This window comes from Cladophialophora psammophila (genome assembly GCF_000585535.1).
Source record: "Cladophialophora psammophila CBS 110553 chromosome Unknown aczJe-supercont1.5, whole genome shotgun sequence".
In the NCBI taxonomy this organism is placed as follows: Eukaryota; Fungi; Ascomycota; class Eurotiomycetes; order Chaetothyriales; family Herpotrichiellaceae; genus Cladophialophora; species Cladophialophora psammophila.
Window position 1 is genome coordinate 814,950 of NW_006912926.1, and position 12,582 is coordinate 827,531.

The following is a 12,582-nucleotide window of genomic DNA, read 5'->3' on the forward strand; positions in this document are numbered from 1 at the left end:
TCTCGAAGAGCACGCTCTCTTCGATCCGCAACTCGATCCCACCGCCTCGCCATTTACTCTCGAACAATACGCTCTCTTCGATCCGCAGCTTGATCCGCCGCTTGATGCCAGCGTCCAACCAGATCCCCTCCTATCACACACTGTTTTCTCCGACTCCAAACCTAACGATGACGCATTGTCGTTCGATCCAACATCACAAGAGGTTCCCAATCTCCAAAACAAGGAACATTTAGCGGCCAGTGTGACCCAACAGAGCCAGATTTCAGCAATTGCTGCCGATATAAGGCTAGCCTTCGATATGACCCCACCAACGATCAATAAATTTCCGAACATTTCAGTGAACGATTCAATAACAGGCTCCATGGCACAATATATTATGCAACGCCTTGACTCAGACTATGCTGCATCTGCATACCCAAACTCTAGTGTCATCGCTGCTACATGCCCAAACTCTCAGTGTCATCGATGAAGGATACACAGCACCTGTACCTTCGGACTTATACGAGATGTCTGCGGGCACAAGTAAGCCTCCTCTCTTGATAACTCCATCCCTTCTACTTTCGGTCCACCATCTAAAATCTTTATTGGAATGAGATGAAACGGAGCGGCGTCGTGGACAGCCGGAGGGAGGCCATCGGCGTCAAGGTCGCTTATCTGGAGAGCTAAGAATCCGGGGCGACCCTTCGAATATTAGCTTACTGTGATGGACAATGGTTGAATAGCTCTGACCTCTTTGGCGATGTCTAACGTCTTGCGCAGTTGCGAAAACTTCACTTTCAAGGCCTCGAGATCCTCTATGTACCCTATCGGCCCCGTAGTCCACACTTGTGTGCCGAACCATTCGCTCAACTCGTCGCATATGGTTTGGTCGTTTGCGCTCAGTTTAGATGCCGAGGGGAGTGACGCCATAATGTTGAGATCGGTAGATTTGGTGATAGAGAACTGAGGAAGATCCTGCATTCTTTTTCTTTCGGATGCGGGGCTAACGGAAAGGCTTGGCATTTCATGAGCCCCTCCAATTCGAAGCACAGCCTCACAGCCGTGCGCTTGTTCCTAGGCTGAGCCACAGTTATATAGCACGCTCGAAATATAAACTTCAATGTCCGGATCTGGTCCAGGATGATAAGCTATTAAAATGTAATCTTGGCCTTGCAGCCTCCCTGCCTCTACAGTCGCATTTTTCCACTCGCTTTCGCTATCCTTCACAATATGACTCACCCAACGTTGTCACAACCTTTGCTCGAAGAATGCCAATCGGACACGTTTTCCAGGAAGCAGATTTCTTTCATGGCCCCTGTAAAGCGCACTACCTCCGTTCCCCCATTTCTGTCATTCCTTGTTCGTCACCGCCATGTATCCCTTTTTCCGTCCCCTTATGTGTTCTGGCAAGAGCTTTAGGCGCCAATAAATGTATCAGACCAATCTCAGACTTCGGACCTATTTTCAGTGACACTTCTGGGCCACTGCCAAACCCGAGGACATCCACGGCGAAATCATGAGTGAGAATGAGCCTCTCGGAGCGCGACATAGCTCTCAACGGCATAAATACGAATAGCAGCTGCACAACAAAGATATACCGGGAAGAGGATCAGCCAGTGTGTTCAATCTGCGAAGGATGCGTGGAGAAGGGGAGGAGGAGGTTATTCTTCTCTCCCGCCATCCAACACATTTTTTTCCATCAAGTTTGCTTTATACCTCGGGCCTGGAAAAGCGAACACTGCCCGCTGTGTAAGACTGTGTTTAGGACTATTCAATTTTAACTTTTGGAGAGCTTTCTGCCAAAAGTATCTCGCACAATTGACGTTGTAGGGGTTAATGTCTCAACTCCACCTTGACGCCGACGAGTATATAACACCATCTCTACCCTGTTTTCCACGACAAACCCCAACTCCCTTCCGAAAGCTCCATTCTCACCAGCAAGAATCATCAGTCAATCATGGATATCCCGCTGTTACTCAACTCGTCACCCTCAAGAAAAGTGCCCGAAAGAGGTCGACCCCTTACCTCGGAGGAGAAGAGGAAAGCGCACCACCTTCGTCAGATATCATCCTGTATTCGTTGTTCTATTCTGAAAATTCCTTGTGATGACGGTTCCCCTTGTCGGTCATGTCGAAAGACACGCACGCTTCATATTCCCTGTATACACAGTCGGTTTCAAGATCTTGATCTCATCATCCACGGATTCCCTTTCAGCTATATATCGGAATATCCAGTTGATGAACCGGAAAATACAATTCTCACTCAAGAATTGGACTCTTCTCTACAGTTATTTCTTTCGGTCCCGGACGGCTCACACGTGTTGAACTTCTTTGTTGCTCTTTCTCAGGATCACAAGTGGGCAAGAGACGTACTTAGGCTTGCTACTGCTACGAGGTGGTATACTGAGGGCAAGCTTAATTCTCAGGACTTATGTCGCAAATACCACAAAAATCTTCTACGAGAGATTTCTCGCCTTTTTCACCGGCACCGCCTTACACTGGGCGACTGGTGGAAGCTGCATAATTTGATAAGTATCTTGTTGGGAACGTGGCAAGCTACTCTACGCTCTAACAACGCGGGCACACTTTTACAAGGAAATTTCAAGGACGCCTTTGAGGTTGTTGTTGGTGTTTTCGAGTACCACACGTCGCGCCTCGGGAAGCTTCAAGAATGGCAGCGGCGGAATCAGAAAAATTGTGAAACGACTAAAATAGAGATATTGGAGCATGATCTTCCACAAATGCAAGGCTATGGTAAGTAGTACGAGTCGCTGGGCCCAGATATTATACTTACAATTATATTAGCGAGAGACTATGCATCAGATCCATTTCTGCCACGTCTTGTGAATATAACCATAGCTTTCCTCGAAGAACTAGAATGAGAGGATGGGGTCGCTCTACAAGACATGGCTGTCTGAATGAGAAATGTCTAGGAAGATGGCCATGTCATTGCACATCCCCTTGGCGGGCTTTGTCCATATCCACGACTCCTGGAAATATAGTTGACACGGTCTCCGCCACAATCTAGCAATCAGGCTAGCGGATAGCCGCCAAGCAATTCTCTCACTAGCTAAGGAAATATGAACGGATTTCAACTCACCCTTCGTGTTCCTGATCCCTCTTCAGGCCCTTTGCCTTTTTATTTAGACTTTGGCGTATTTACGTATTCACTTTAGTATTTGCTCACCGGATTCAAAAGGAAAACCTCATACGGTTGAAAATGGGACCTCAAAGCCTGGATCCTGAGCTCTATGTTGGGCCAACTGGAGCCGCTCACTCTCAGTGGAATATACATTTCGAACATTGAACGGAGATACGACATCTGACAATAAGTGCAAAATATTAATTTCCTTCCGGGGTGAATCAGAATGAGTTGAAGATTCGTCCGAAGATCCTCGCAAAAAAAAAATTGATACTCGAGGTACTGTAACACGTTCTGCAAACAACATATCGCTAGCACTGTTCTTTTCGGGAAGGAGCAGTAGGTCGGTAATCCTAATCATGTGTTATCTAACCATAAGACCAGCTGCTTCACACGGATAGCGCTGGTTGCTCTTCGAACTTCCTACAAATTGAACAGGAACCAGAAGGCGTCATCCCCCGCCCTCTTCCTTTTTGGGGGGGGGGGGGGGGTTTAATTTTCCCCCCCTTGTCTTCTCCTGATCCTCCTCATTCTCTTTCTCTCCGAGGGGCTCATCTATACCAACCCCCCGGAAAAAAGAAAGACGTGAAGGAAAAGAGAGGCGGCCAGGTTGGGTGGGCGTGGTCACCCGTCACCGAGAATGGTCGAGTCGTGGCTCGATGCTGGCAGAATAGTCATCAAGCCAATATAGTTTGCACACCCGCCGTACAAGAAAATAGAAAAGGGAAAAAAGGCAGAGGAGAAGCCTTTTTGATCCTTGCATGCTAGTCTTTGACACCGTATAAGACGACATAACTGTCTTGGAACCTTGTCTTATAACGTGAAGAAACAAATATGGAGAAAGCCTCGGCTCTAAGACGAGGAAATGTACACCGGGCCGAATGGCGTCAAAGATGCCGCGACATTCTGTCAGCATATCTCAGTAAGCATCGCACTCACGAGGCAAAGGATTGCCATTGATTAGACAGGAACGAAGTTAGGCCTCGAAGTGGAGCCAGCCCAGGTTCGCCTCCAACCTCATCACGAGGATGGTTATAGATGGGCACCGACACCGGGGAATGAGTACTTATTCAAAAAGCCCTTAAGCAAGCATTCGATTGGGACGTATAGGAAGCTGTCTCGAGAAGTGGACAAGTCATTTGAGGCCATAGCATGTCGTGGATCAGCCGAAGAAACGGTAGAAACCACGAAGGTATGGGCGAGTCCGACGCGGGGGCCTTTGGTATTCTCAAGTTCACAATAGCTTACATTTCTACCGATATTCAAAGGCATCAATATTGAAAACCAGCTTCACTTCGAAGATCGAAGACCTGCAAGAGGAGATCGCGAGACTAACCGCCGAATTATCGCACTGCAAGGAAGGGGCGCAAGTAGAGACGATGGCACGGCAGCGCGCAGAGGAGAAATCTAATCATTTAAACCGGGACCTTCGTACTGCACAAATGCAGATCAGCACTTTGAAACAGGAGAAGTTACAGCTTAAGCGGGACAGAATGCGCTCTAAGAAAGAGGTAAATAGAGTGTTGTCAGTATTACAACGATTGCCGAGAGGATAAGCTCTTTGATAAGTGCATAAATGTACGATTGCGACAATACTATTCACGCACCCTGTTAGAAGGGAAGAACAGTAATATGGCCAAACGACAACACCGTCAAACCTGTTCGACGACTTCTTGCTTGCCCACCTATTTGCCTATCGGCCTACTCACCCGCTTACCCACCAGCTTGCCCGCCTCCTTCCCTCTCTCCTTGCCCCTCTGCTTGTCAGCTCCCCTGCGACCACGTTTCACACCTACATTCAGCTTCAGCTTCTCCTTCTGCTTTTCCTTCTGCTTCTGCCTCTCCTTCAGCTTCAGCTTCTGCTTCTCCTTCGGCTTCGGCTTCGGCTTCGGCTTCGGCGTCGAACAGCTGAGGCGCAGGACGATTTTGGGCTTCGTAGGATTAACTCGGAGACGGATCTGGGTTCCTCTCGAACTCGCGGGAGGCCTCTGAACTTGGTGGAAGTCGGTCAATCCTTCAAGCTGTGGCGCTGAAAAATGCTTCACGGGCAATGGTACGGGCGATGGGACGGCCAAACCGGGACTCTCGCTGTCGGACACGGTCGCGTCGGCCACGGTCGCGCCCACTGCGGACATGCGCGACGGTGAAAGTGAGCGAACGAATTGGAAGATCACGCTGTCATTATCCGCATCAGCAGCGGTGTCAAGCCGCGTGTTGTTCACGTAAAGAGAATCGTCCAGGTGCCCATTCCATTCGTGAAATTTATCGGTCAAGCCGAGATCTGAGCCGATGTCGCTCATGTCCAACACCCTCGGCCCGTGTGTCGAGGATGAGCAAGGAGAACTGGGATCGAGCTGAATCGGTTGGTCGTCAACGTGGTCCACTCTGGACAGCAGCCGAGGGCTGATCGTAGCAGTCTCGTTGCAGAGCATTTTCTGTCGGGGTTCAGACAAGGAGCATCTCCGTTGGGTCGCACGGACGTGACCGGATTCCAGCGGGGCCCACTTCAGACCTCCATCTTCCGTTGATGGCTTCCAGTTACGGGCCCATCCAACGATCTCGTTCTCCCGGTCGAGAGATGGATCTCCAGGGCAAGATTTCGGATGCCCTTCGTCAGCCTTTCGCACGGGACGGGTGCGGCTAAAGTAGTGGTCGTCCACGAAGTGAAAATACAGGGCACTGTCATCCTCCAGCGACACATTCTGACACAGCGGGTGCGGACAGATAATCGGCCACTGACACCCCTCCGTGCAGTCGTTCACGTGCCCCCACAGATGGTGATCACGTGTCCATGACTGTAGTCGATAGGCCGCCGGTGAGCCCACGCTTCCCAGACGGAATGGTGAATACCCAGGACGAACGAGCGTGTGGCAGTACGTGATGGTACCGCACCGTTTGGAGCTGAGCGCATTAATGTGGGTCTGGCAGTGCGGTTCCCAGTCGTCTCCGATGACCCATTCGAAGCACAAGTGGCAGTAATGAATATCCAACTCTCCGAGATCGAGTTTGCTCGCCATTGCCTGACGGACGCAGAGGAGAATATGTTGATTGCGCCGGTGCTTGGGGAGGCTAGCGTCCCGTCAATGAAGCTTCCGAAAACGGAGATTGAGCTGGACTTACTAATTCAATGGCTCTCGACAGCGTTCCATAGGGCAATTACCGTCCCGTGGCTCGAGTCCCGCAAGGTAGAGGACGGTGAGGTCACGAGTGCACAACGAATGCAGATCGAGCATGGCATACCACATCGAGTCCCGCGACAAGGGTTCCTCTTGAGCAATCACATGAGCGAGACGGCCTCTTTCGGGGATCAAGAGGCACAGGCTCTCGACAAGGTCAGTCTTAGGGACGTCACTCGGCCGCTCCTTACCCCGGCTGAGGATCTGCCATCTCCGGCGATCCCGGACCCATTGCTTTTGATACCGGCGGAGGGCGATCCTCCTCTGTTTCTTGCGGTAGAGCTCTAGGTCCTTTTTGGCCTTCTTCACGGCGAGGGCCTTCTTCCCTTCCTCGCGCTCGAGTCTGTCCACTGTGCCTTTCAGCTCGAGGAGACGCGCATCGTCTTCCAAGTTTTTCTCTTCACGGCTTGGAAGGCTACACGGCAGACCCGGTTCGTGGAACTTTTCAAGACTCTGGAAGTAATCGATATGTCTGTGATCTTTGGGCTGCCGCAGAAAAGCACCCTGACCATCGACAGATGAACAATTCGCCATGTAATAGGCGCCGAACACCTCCCGGTCAGCCTGTATGAGGTGCTGCGAGCGCTGGACGGGCGTGTAATCCTCTAAGTGCGGAAATCAGTCCAGCTCCAAGGGCCTGAGCTCTAGTACGGACGAAGACGGGCGCGTAGGGCCAACGCCCGGGGCTCTAAGGCCGACAGAAAGGGAGAATCAAGAAAGGAAGAGAAGAAAGGGAAGGGATTAAGGGAGGGGATTAAGGGAAGGGAGAGGCGTACTGTCGACTTCCTTGCCCAGTGCTCGGCGGATAGCGTGCATCGACGCCGCACAAAAATAATTCGCGTTCTGCAGGGTGCTCCGGAAGATGTCTTCGTACGCGGACCTGGGCATAGGCTCGTTTGTAACTCCACCATTCTTGGTACATTTCCGCAAGATGGGTTGACTCAGAGCGGAGTCGTTGAATTCCAAAATGACCTCATCTTTACCGTGGGCGATTTTCCGGTCCCTTAAGTCTTCGACAGAACTGATCCCAAAGAGAGCACCGTCGGTGATGGCCAAGATCGCAAAGAAAGCCGCTTCGTTATAAATAAATATGTCGTGCTCTTTACCCGCGGTACCGAATCTAGTATACCGAGGATACCGTGTCAACAATATGAGGGGTATGAAAGGAAAAGAGAACGGAAAGAAAACAAATAAAACGGAAGGGGAGAGGGAAAAAAAAAACGCCAAACAATTCCAAGGGCGGCGCCATCATTGAAGGAGACACGTACACGATGTTCTCAGGGTCGCGGTTATTTTTCACCCATCTCTGGTCGAGCCGATAGATGAATCGCCATCTCCCGAACTCGTCGGTGCGCTGCAACACAAGGGTGATGTCCTAGAGACCGGTTAGGAAAAGCCGGATGTCCGAGACGGTCGACCGAACGCTACCTCGTATCGAAGGCCGCCCGTAAAGAAGGCACCGAGCCGAGCTCCGGTCCAACAGTAGACGCAGGTGATGAGCGTGAACTGGATCCGATACCGCTCGTGGATGAAGATCAGATCGTCCTTCGTCCAGAGCGTTACGAGGAGGCGGGTGAGATCGCGGGCGGTGAAGTTGTGCTTTGGCAAATGTGCCTTGACCACTACACCTTCGGCTGTCAGGGTCTTCCGCACCCACTTCGAGTTGGTTAGGTCTCTTGTGGCTTCCCGCTTCGATCGTGTAAGGGTGGTCATAGACGTACATTGTACACTTCGCTTCTGTCCTCATCCTTCGTCTCGGTCCCTGTGACGCGAGTGAAGCCCGCGAAGAAAAACTCCAATATGCCATTGATTGCATCCACCGTCGGGACCTCCACGATCCTGGGCTGGCTCGTGGCGATGTAGAACCGTGCGAAATCTTTGACCGTCAACAAGTCGGGAGCCTCAACGCCCTCTCCAAGGTACTTCTGTCTGATTTCTGCTTCGGTGGGAGCGGGGGCGCCACGTGTGGCGGCGTCTCGCCGCGACTTGCCTAGCTGCCATCTAGAGGAATGGGATTAGCGACAGTATCTCCGGCCTGAGGTCGGGAAAGGGGGAAGCGAGGGGGGATGTCCTAAGGGATGTCCTACAACACGTAGCGGTTGAGTGTCCCATCATGGTTCCGAATCGTCTTCTTCACGTGCTTTCCTTTTCCACGGACCTGATCTTGCTCTGCATGCGCTCCTGGGCTGTAGCCGTTGGCTTCCGCTTGGGCCCACACTTCATCGACATCGCGGCAGCCCATACTGCCGAGACTTAAGGACAAGGTGGACAAGGAGAGTAGGAACGAGTATGAGGACGGATGGTGAGGACGTGAACGGTGTCCTCCAGAGACCTAGAGGAGAAAAGTTGGCAAACACGTCGAGGGAAACGCGTGTGGTAGAAGGCGACTGGACCTGGGTCCAAGAGAAGGGGGGGAGGGCATCTTTTGTAGTCAACCAGTAGGCGGCAGACGACGACCACCGAAATCGTAGCGGTCGCGCTGTCGGCCATGTCTCATCGTGTTCCTAGGTTAGGACGTGTGTTCCACAGGCCCCAAAGCGCACCGTCGCTAGAAGTTGCAGGAGGTGCAGCAGGAGGGTGAGCAGAAGGGAGTCGAAGTGAGGGCGAGGGTGATGGGGGGGTGAGTGGTGGTTTAAAAGCGGCGACGCCGGGGTGAGGGTCACGGTGAGCCGGATGCAGATTTTCCTCGTCTTTTGCCGCCAAGACATAGATATGTCGGGCTCGGCTCGCTTTGCAGCCGAGCCGAGTCGGTGCCTGGGGAATTAGAAACCGATTGGTTCCAGCCTTGCTTAACGAGGTTGAGCTCCTGATGTATATCAACGACAACATCCAACTATTGATCATGTTCCATGTTAAGATCTGGCTTTCAGATCTGTGTTCTCTTTGAAAGTGCTGTCGTAATTACCAACCGGGACACCGCAAAAAAGAAAAGAAAAAAAGCAAAAAAAAAAAAAACAATGTCAACGAAGAGCCCCAAGTTAGTACTCTTTCGCGGCTGGCCCGAAAAGGGGGTCTACAGCTGGTCCCCCTTTGTGACAAAAGTCGAGTTTCGGTTTCGGCACGCTGGATTGGCCTATGACGTCGAAGCCGGTTCGGTCAAGGTTGCACCGAAGGGTAAAATCCCCTATGTTGATCTCGGGCCCCTTGAAGTCGATAGCGAAAAGGGGCACTCTTTCCTGGGAGACTCAACGTTCATCATTCAGAGGCTCTTAAGCATGGGTCATCTTCCGGATCTCAATGAGAGCTTGCCCAAACAACTGAGGCTGGAAGATCTTGCTCTTCGAGCTCTGCTGGAAGACAAGTTGTATTTCTACCATGTGAGTAATTTTTAACGCTTAGTCTTCCTCAGCCGGGTTTTGATATCGTTGATAGATGCGCGAGCGGTGGCTCGAGAACTTCTACGTCCAAAGGGACAAAGCTCTGTGGTCGATGCCGTTTCCAGTCCGCGTACTTGTTGGATATCTCATCTCTCGGAGCATCACAAACACCTTGCACGGTCAAGGAGTCGGACGTCTGAGTGGCGAAGAAGTGCGAAGCCTGAAGACGGAGATCTGGCAGACGATCGACAACGTTCTTGAATGTAGGTTGCGACATGCTTCGGGTGATCATGACCTTGTTTGGCTGCTGGGAGGTGAACAACCCACTGAAGCCGATGCAACCATGTTCGGTTTCATAACTTCTGTGCTCGTCAGTGACAGGTGCGTATCCCAAGTCTGTATTTTCAGCGGAGAGTTTCTGATTTCGCATCTCAGCGCTCCAGAGTCAAAGAAGCTTGTAAAAACCTTCTCAAGCGTCGTCACGTACGCAGAAAGGATACACAATCACTTCTTCCCGGATTACGAGAAATGGAGATGAATGACTTTTAGAGGGAAAGCTCGGACACGTGCTTCGACTCACAAAGGCCCTTTGAATATTATAGGATACGCACAACCGCAGTCTTTTATTTATCGATGTTGAACTCGCCGCCTGAGGAATACTGTCGGTGGTTAGAAGATTGCCCAGCAGGCATAGGATCTGGAAGCAGACTAATGAAAGAAAAAGGACTGTCGACTAATTCAGGAGAACATCTATCACTCAGTCGTCACACCTTCTCCTCCCCGCTCTCTTTCTTGCTCTGGCGGCCTCGAGATATCTTTAGTTGAGTCCATTGGAGTTTGGATCTTTCTCAAAATCCTGGCAGGATTTCCTGCCGCAACGTGGAAAGCAGGGATGTCCTGCTCAAGGGTTAGAGAGAAGGATCTGTGCCAGAGGAAGTGAATTCTCAAGGATTGATACTTTTGTTACCACGCTTCCGGCTCCAACGGTGCAGCCTCGTCCGATCGTCACCCCAGGCAAGATAATAACATTTCCTCCCAGCCAGCAGTCTTCGCCAATACTTATCTCCTTCCCAAGCTCGGGACCGTTCGTTCCGTTCCTGAGTGCCGGGTCAAGGGGATGCGTTCCTGAGTAGAAGCTGCAGTTTGGCCCGACCAAGGTGCGGGCTCCAATGCGGATGGGGCAGGTGTCGACGAAAGAAGAGTTGAAATTCAATTGTGCTCCTTCGCCCAGGACGATGTTGAAGCCGTAGTCGGCATGGATCGGGCCGACGATCCACGGCTCCTTCTCGAAGAGCTTGTCGTGTTCTACCAAAGATGCCTGCTGGGGTGGCAGGGGGCGAGTGTCGTTGGTGATTCTGTGGAGCAGATATAGACATCAGAGAATGGCAAAGCAGTCTCTCGCTGACCTACTCTCTCCACAGTTCAATTGCTCTGCGGCGCGTTATCCACGCTGAGGAATTCAACTTGTCACAAGCTTGCTTGCATCGATCTCGAGCTGCGATGAGTTCGGGGACAAAAGCATGATATAGCTCGCCTCGTTGGGCCTTCTGCCACTCTGGATGGTTGAGCATATTGTGGAAAGACGCCTACTGTATTTAACGCAGAGTGACTGATGAGAGGGAGGACCTTCTATACCTACTAGAAGTACATGTACAGATGACGAGGTAATTGGCAGGCAGTCAAACAGAAACGAATCCCGGAGCGGAAAATCATTGACGCGATAAGGCCAGCCGGCCTTCGTTTTCCCTAGTTTCAAGCCTCTTTGAGGAGAGTCTGATGACACAATTTGCAGACGCTTTGAGAATCTCGCAATCCGCAAGCCGCAAGCCGTTCTCTTGCTATTGTTCTTTTAGCCCATGCATTCCCTTTGACACACTCATTTGTTTGGTTATTTTAAAAATGGCCCTTTGTGACGGGCCTTGAAATGTGGACTCTTTGACTGCAACACCAGCCAGATAACATCATCCCCTTAAACCAGCCATCCAGCCACTCACAGCTACTGCAATTTGAGACCATGTCCGACTCCTCAGCGCCCAGTTCTCCGGGAATCATCCATGAATTCCCTAGGGACCGGATTCAAGAACATATCAACGGTAGTGCTCGAGCAAACTTGTCGCCCATGTACATTCCACCACCATACCTGCCTGGGGGCAAACGGGCACTGTCAGGGGTTTCGATTCGTGCCTTTGTGTTAGGCATTGCGTTGGGCATTTCTACGGTCCTTACATGGGAGTTGGCATATTGGGGCAATGGCCTTTGGAGGGCACCATGCTTCATTGCAACACTAGCTCTTTTCCACTACCTCGAATTCGATATGACAGCAAGATATAATCCACCGGATGCCTCGATCTCGTCCTTCTTGTTGCTGTCGAATGGCATTGGCTATGCCGCTGCCCACGCATCTGCCATGCTTGAGTTGCTGATTCGGTATTGGCTGTATTCTGACTACGCGCCCAGATGGCTGGGGCTGCCATTTCATATCCCCAGGATCCTTCCATCGAGTCCTACCTCCATCTCAGTTGGACTGGGTGCCACTTTGATCGTCGTGGGACAGCTTGTCAGAAGCGCCGCCATGCGACAGGCAGAGACCAATTTCAACCATGTTGTGCAATGGACGAAGAAAGCTGACCATGTCCTCGTGACAGGTGGTGTCTATGCCTTTTCAAGACACCCATCCTACTTCGGATTTTTCTGGTGGGGGCTTGGAACGCAGCTGCTGCTAGGAAATCGCATTTGCTTTGTAATATATGCTGTGGTGTTGTGGAAGTTCTTCCACCACCGAATTATTCGTGAGTTGTTGCTGCATCCGTTCTTCTTACCCTCCCTTGCTGATATTTCGATCACAGATGAAGAAAGGCATCTTGTTTCTTTCTTCGGCGAAGACTACATTGACTACCGCAAACGTGTTCCGGTCCGCATCCCCTTCATTCGATAAGGTTTTCGTCAGTCTTGCAGGACTGCGAGTGTCA

The 12,582-nt window shown here is 51.2% G+C and overlaps 4 protein-coding genes across 4 annotated transcripts; 2 read left to right on the forward strand and 2 right to left on the reverse strand.

Moving 5' to 3' along the window:
- Window positions 1-4,805: 4,805 nt before the first annotated feature.
- Window positions 4,806-8,538, reverse strand: A1O5_03936 (uncharacterized protein; the record flags this gene model as incomplete). Its single annotated transcript, XM_007744546.1, has 7 exons — window positions 4,806-6,189; window positions 6,241-6,901; window positions 7,073-7,416; window positions 7,565-7,671; window positions 7,725-7,952; window positions 8,018-8,297; window positions 8,384-8,538. 7 exons carry the CDS (start codon window positions 8,536-8,538, stop codon window positions 4,806-4,808), a joined length of 3,159 nt encoding a protein of 1,052 aa, XP_007742736.1.
- A 715-nt stretch (window positions 8,539-9,253) lies between these two features.
- Window positions 9,254-10,151, forward strand: A1O5_03937 (uncharacterized protein; the record flags this gene model as incomplete). Its single annotated transcript, XM_007744547.1, has 3 exons — window positions 9,254-9,613; window positions 9,669-9,994; window positions 10,049-10,151. The coding sequence occupies 3 exons, from the start codon at window positions 9,254-9,256 to the stop codon at window positions 10,149-10,151; spliced, it is 789 nt and encodes a 262-aa protein (XP_007742737.1).
- Window positions 10,152-10,366: 215 nt separating this feature from the next.
- Window positions 10,367-11,184, reverse strand: A1O5_03938 (acetyltransferase; the record flags this gene model as incomplete). The annotated part of the gene is made up of 3 exons (XM_007744548.1): window positions 10,367-10,510; window positions 10,572-10,968; window positions 11,024-11,184. The coding sequence occupies 3 exons, from the start codon at window positions 11,182-11,184 to the stop codon at window positions 10,367-10,369; spliced, it is 702 nt and encodes a 233-aa protein (XP_007742738.1).
- A 443-nt stretch (window positions 11,185-11,627) lies between these two features.
- A1O5_03939 (protein-S-isoprenylcysteine O-methyltransferase) lies at window positions 11,628-12,548 on the forward strand (the record flags this gene model as incomplete). The annotated part of the gene is made up of 2 exons (XM_007744549.1): window positions 11,628-12,402; window positions 12,460-12,548. The coding sequence occupies 2 exons, from the start codon at window positions 11,628-11,630 to the stop codon at window positions 12,546-12,548; spliced, it is 864 nt and encodes a 287-aa protein (XP_007742739.1).
- Between the last annotated feature and the right edge of the window lie 34 nt (window positions 12,549-12,582).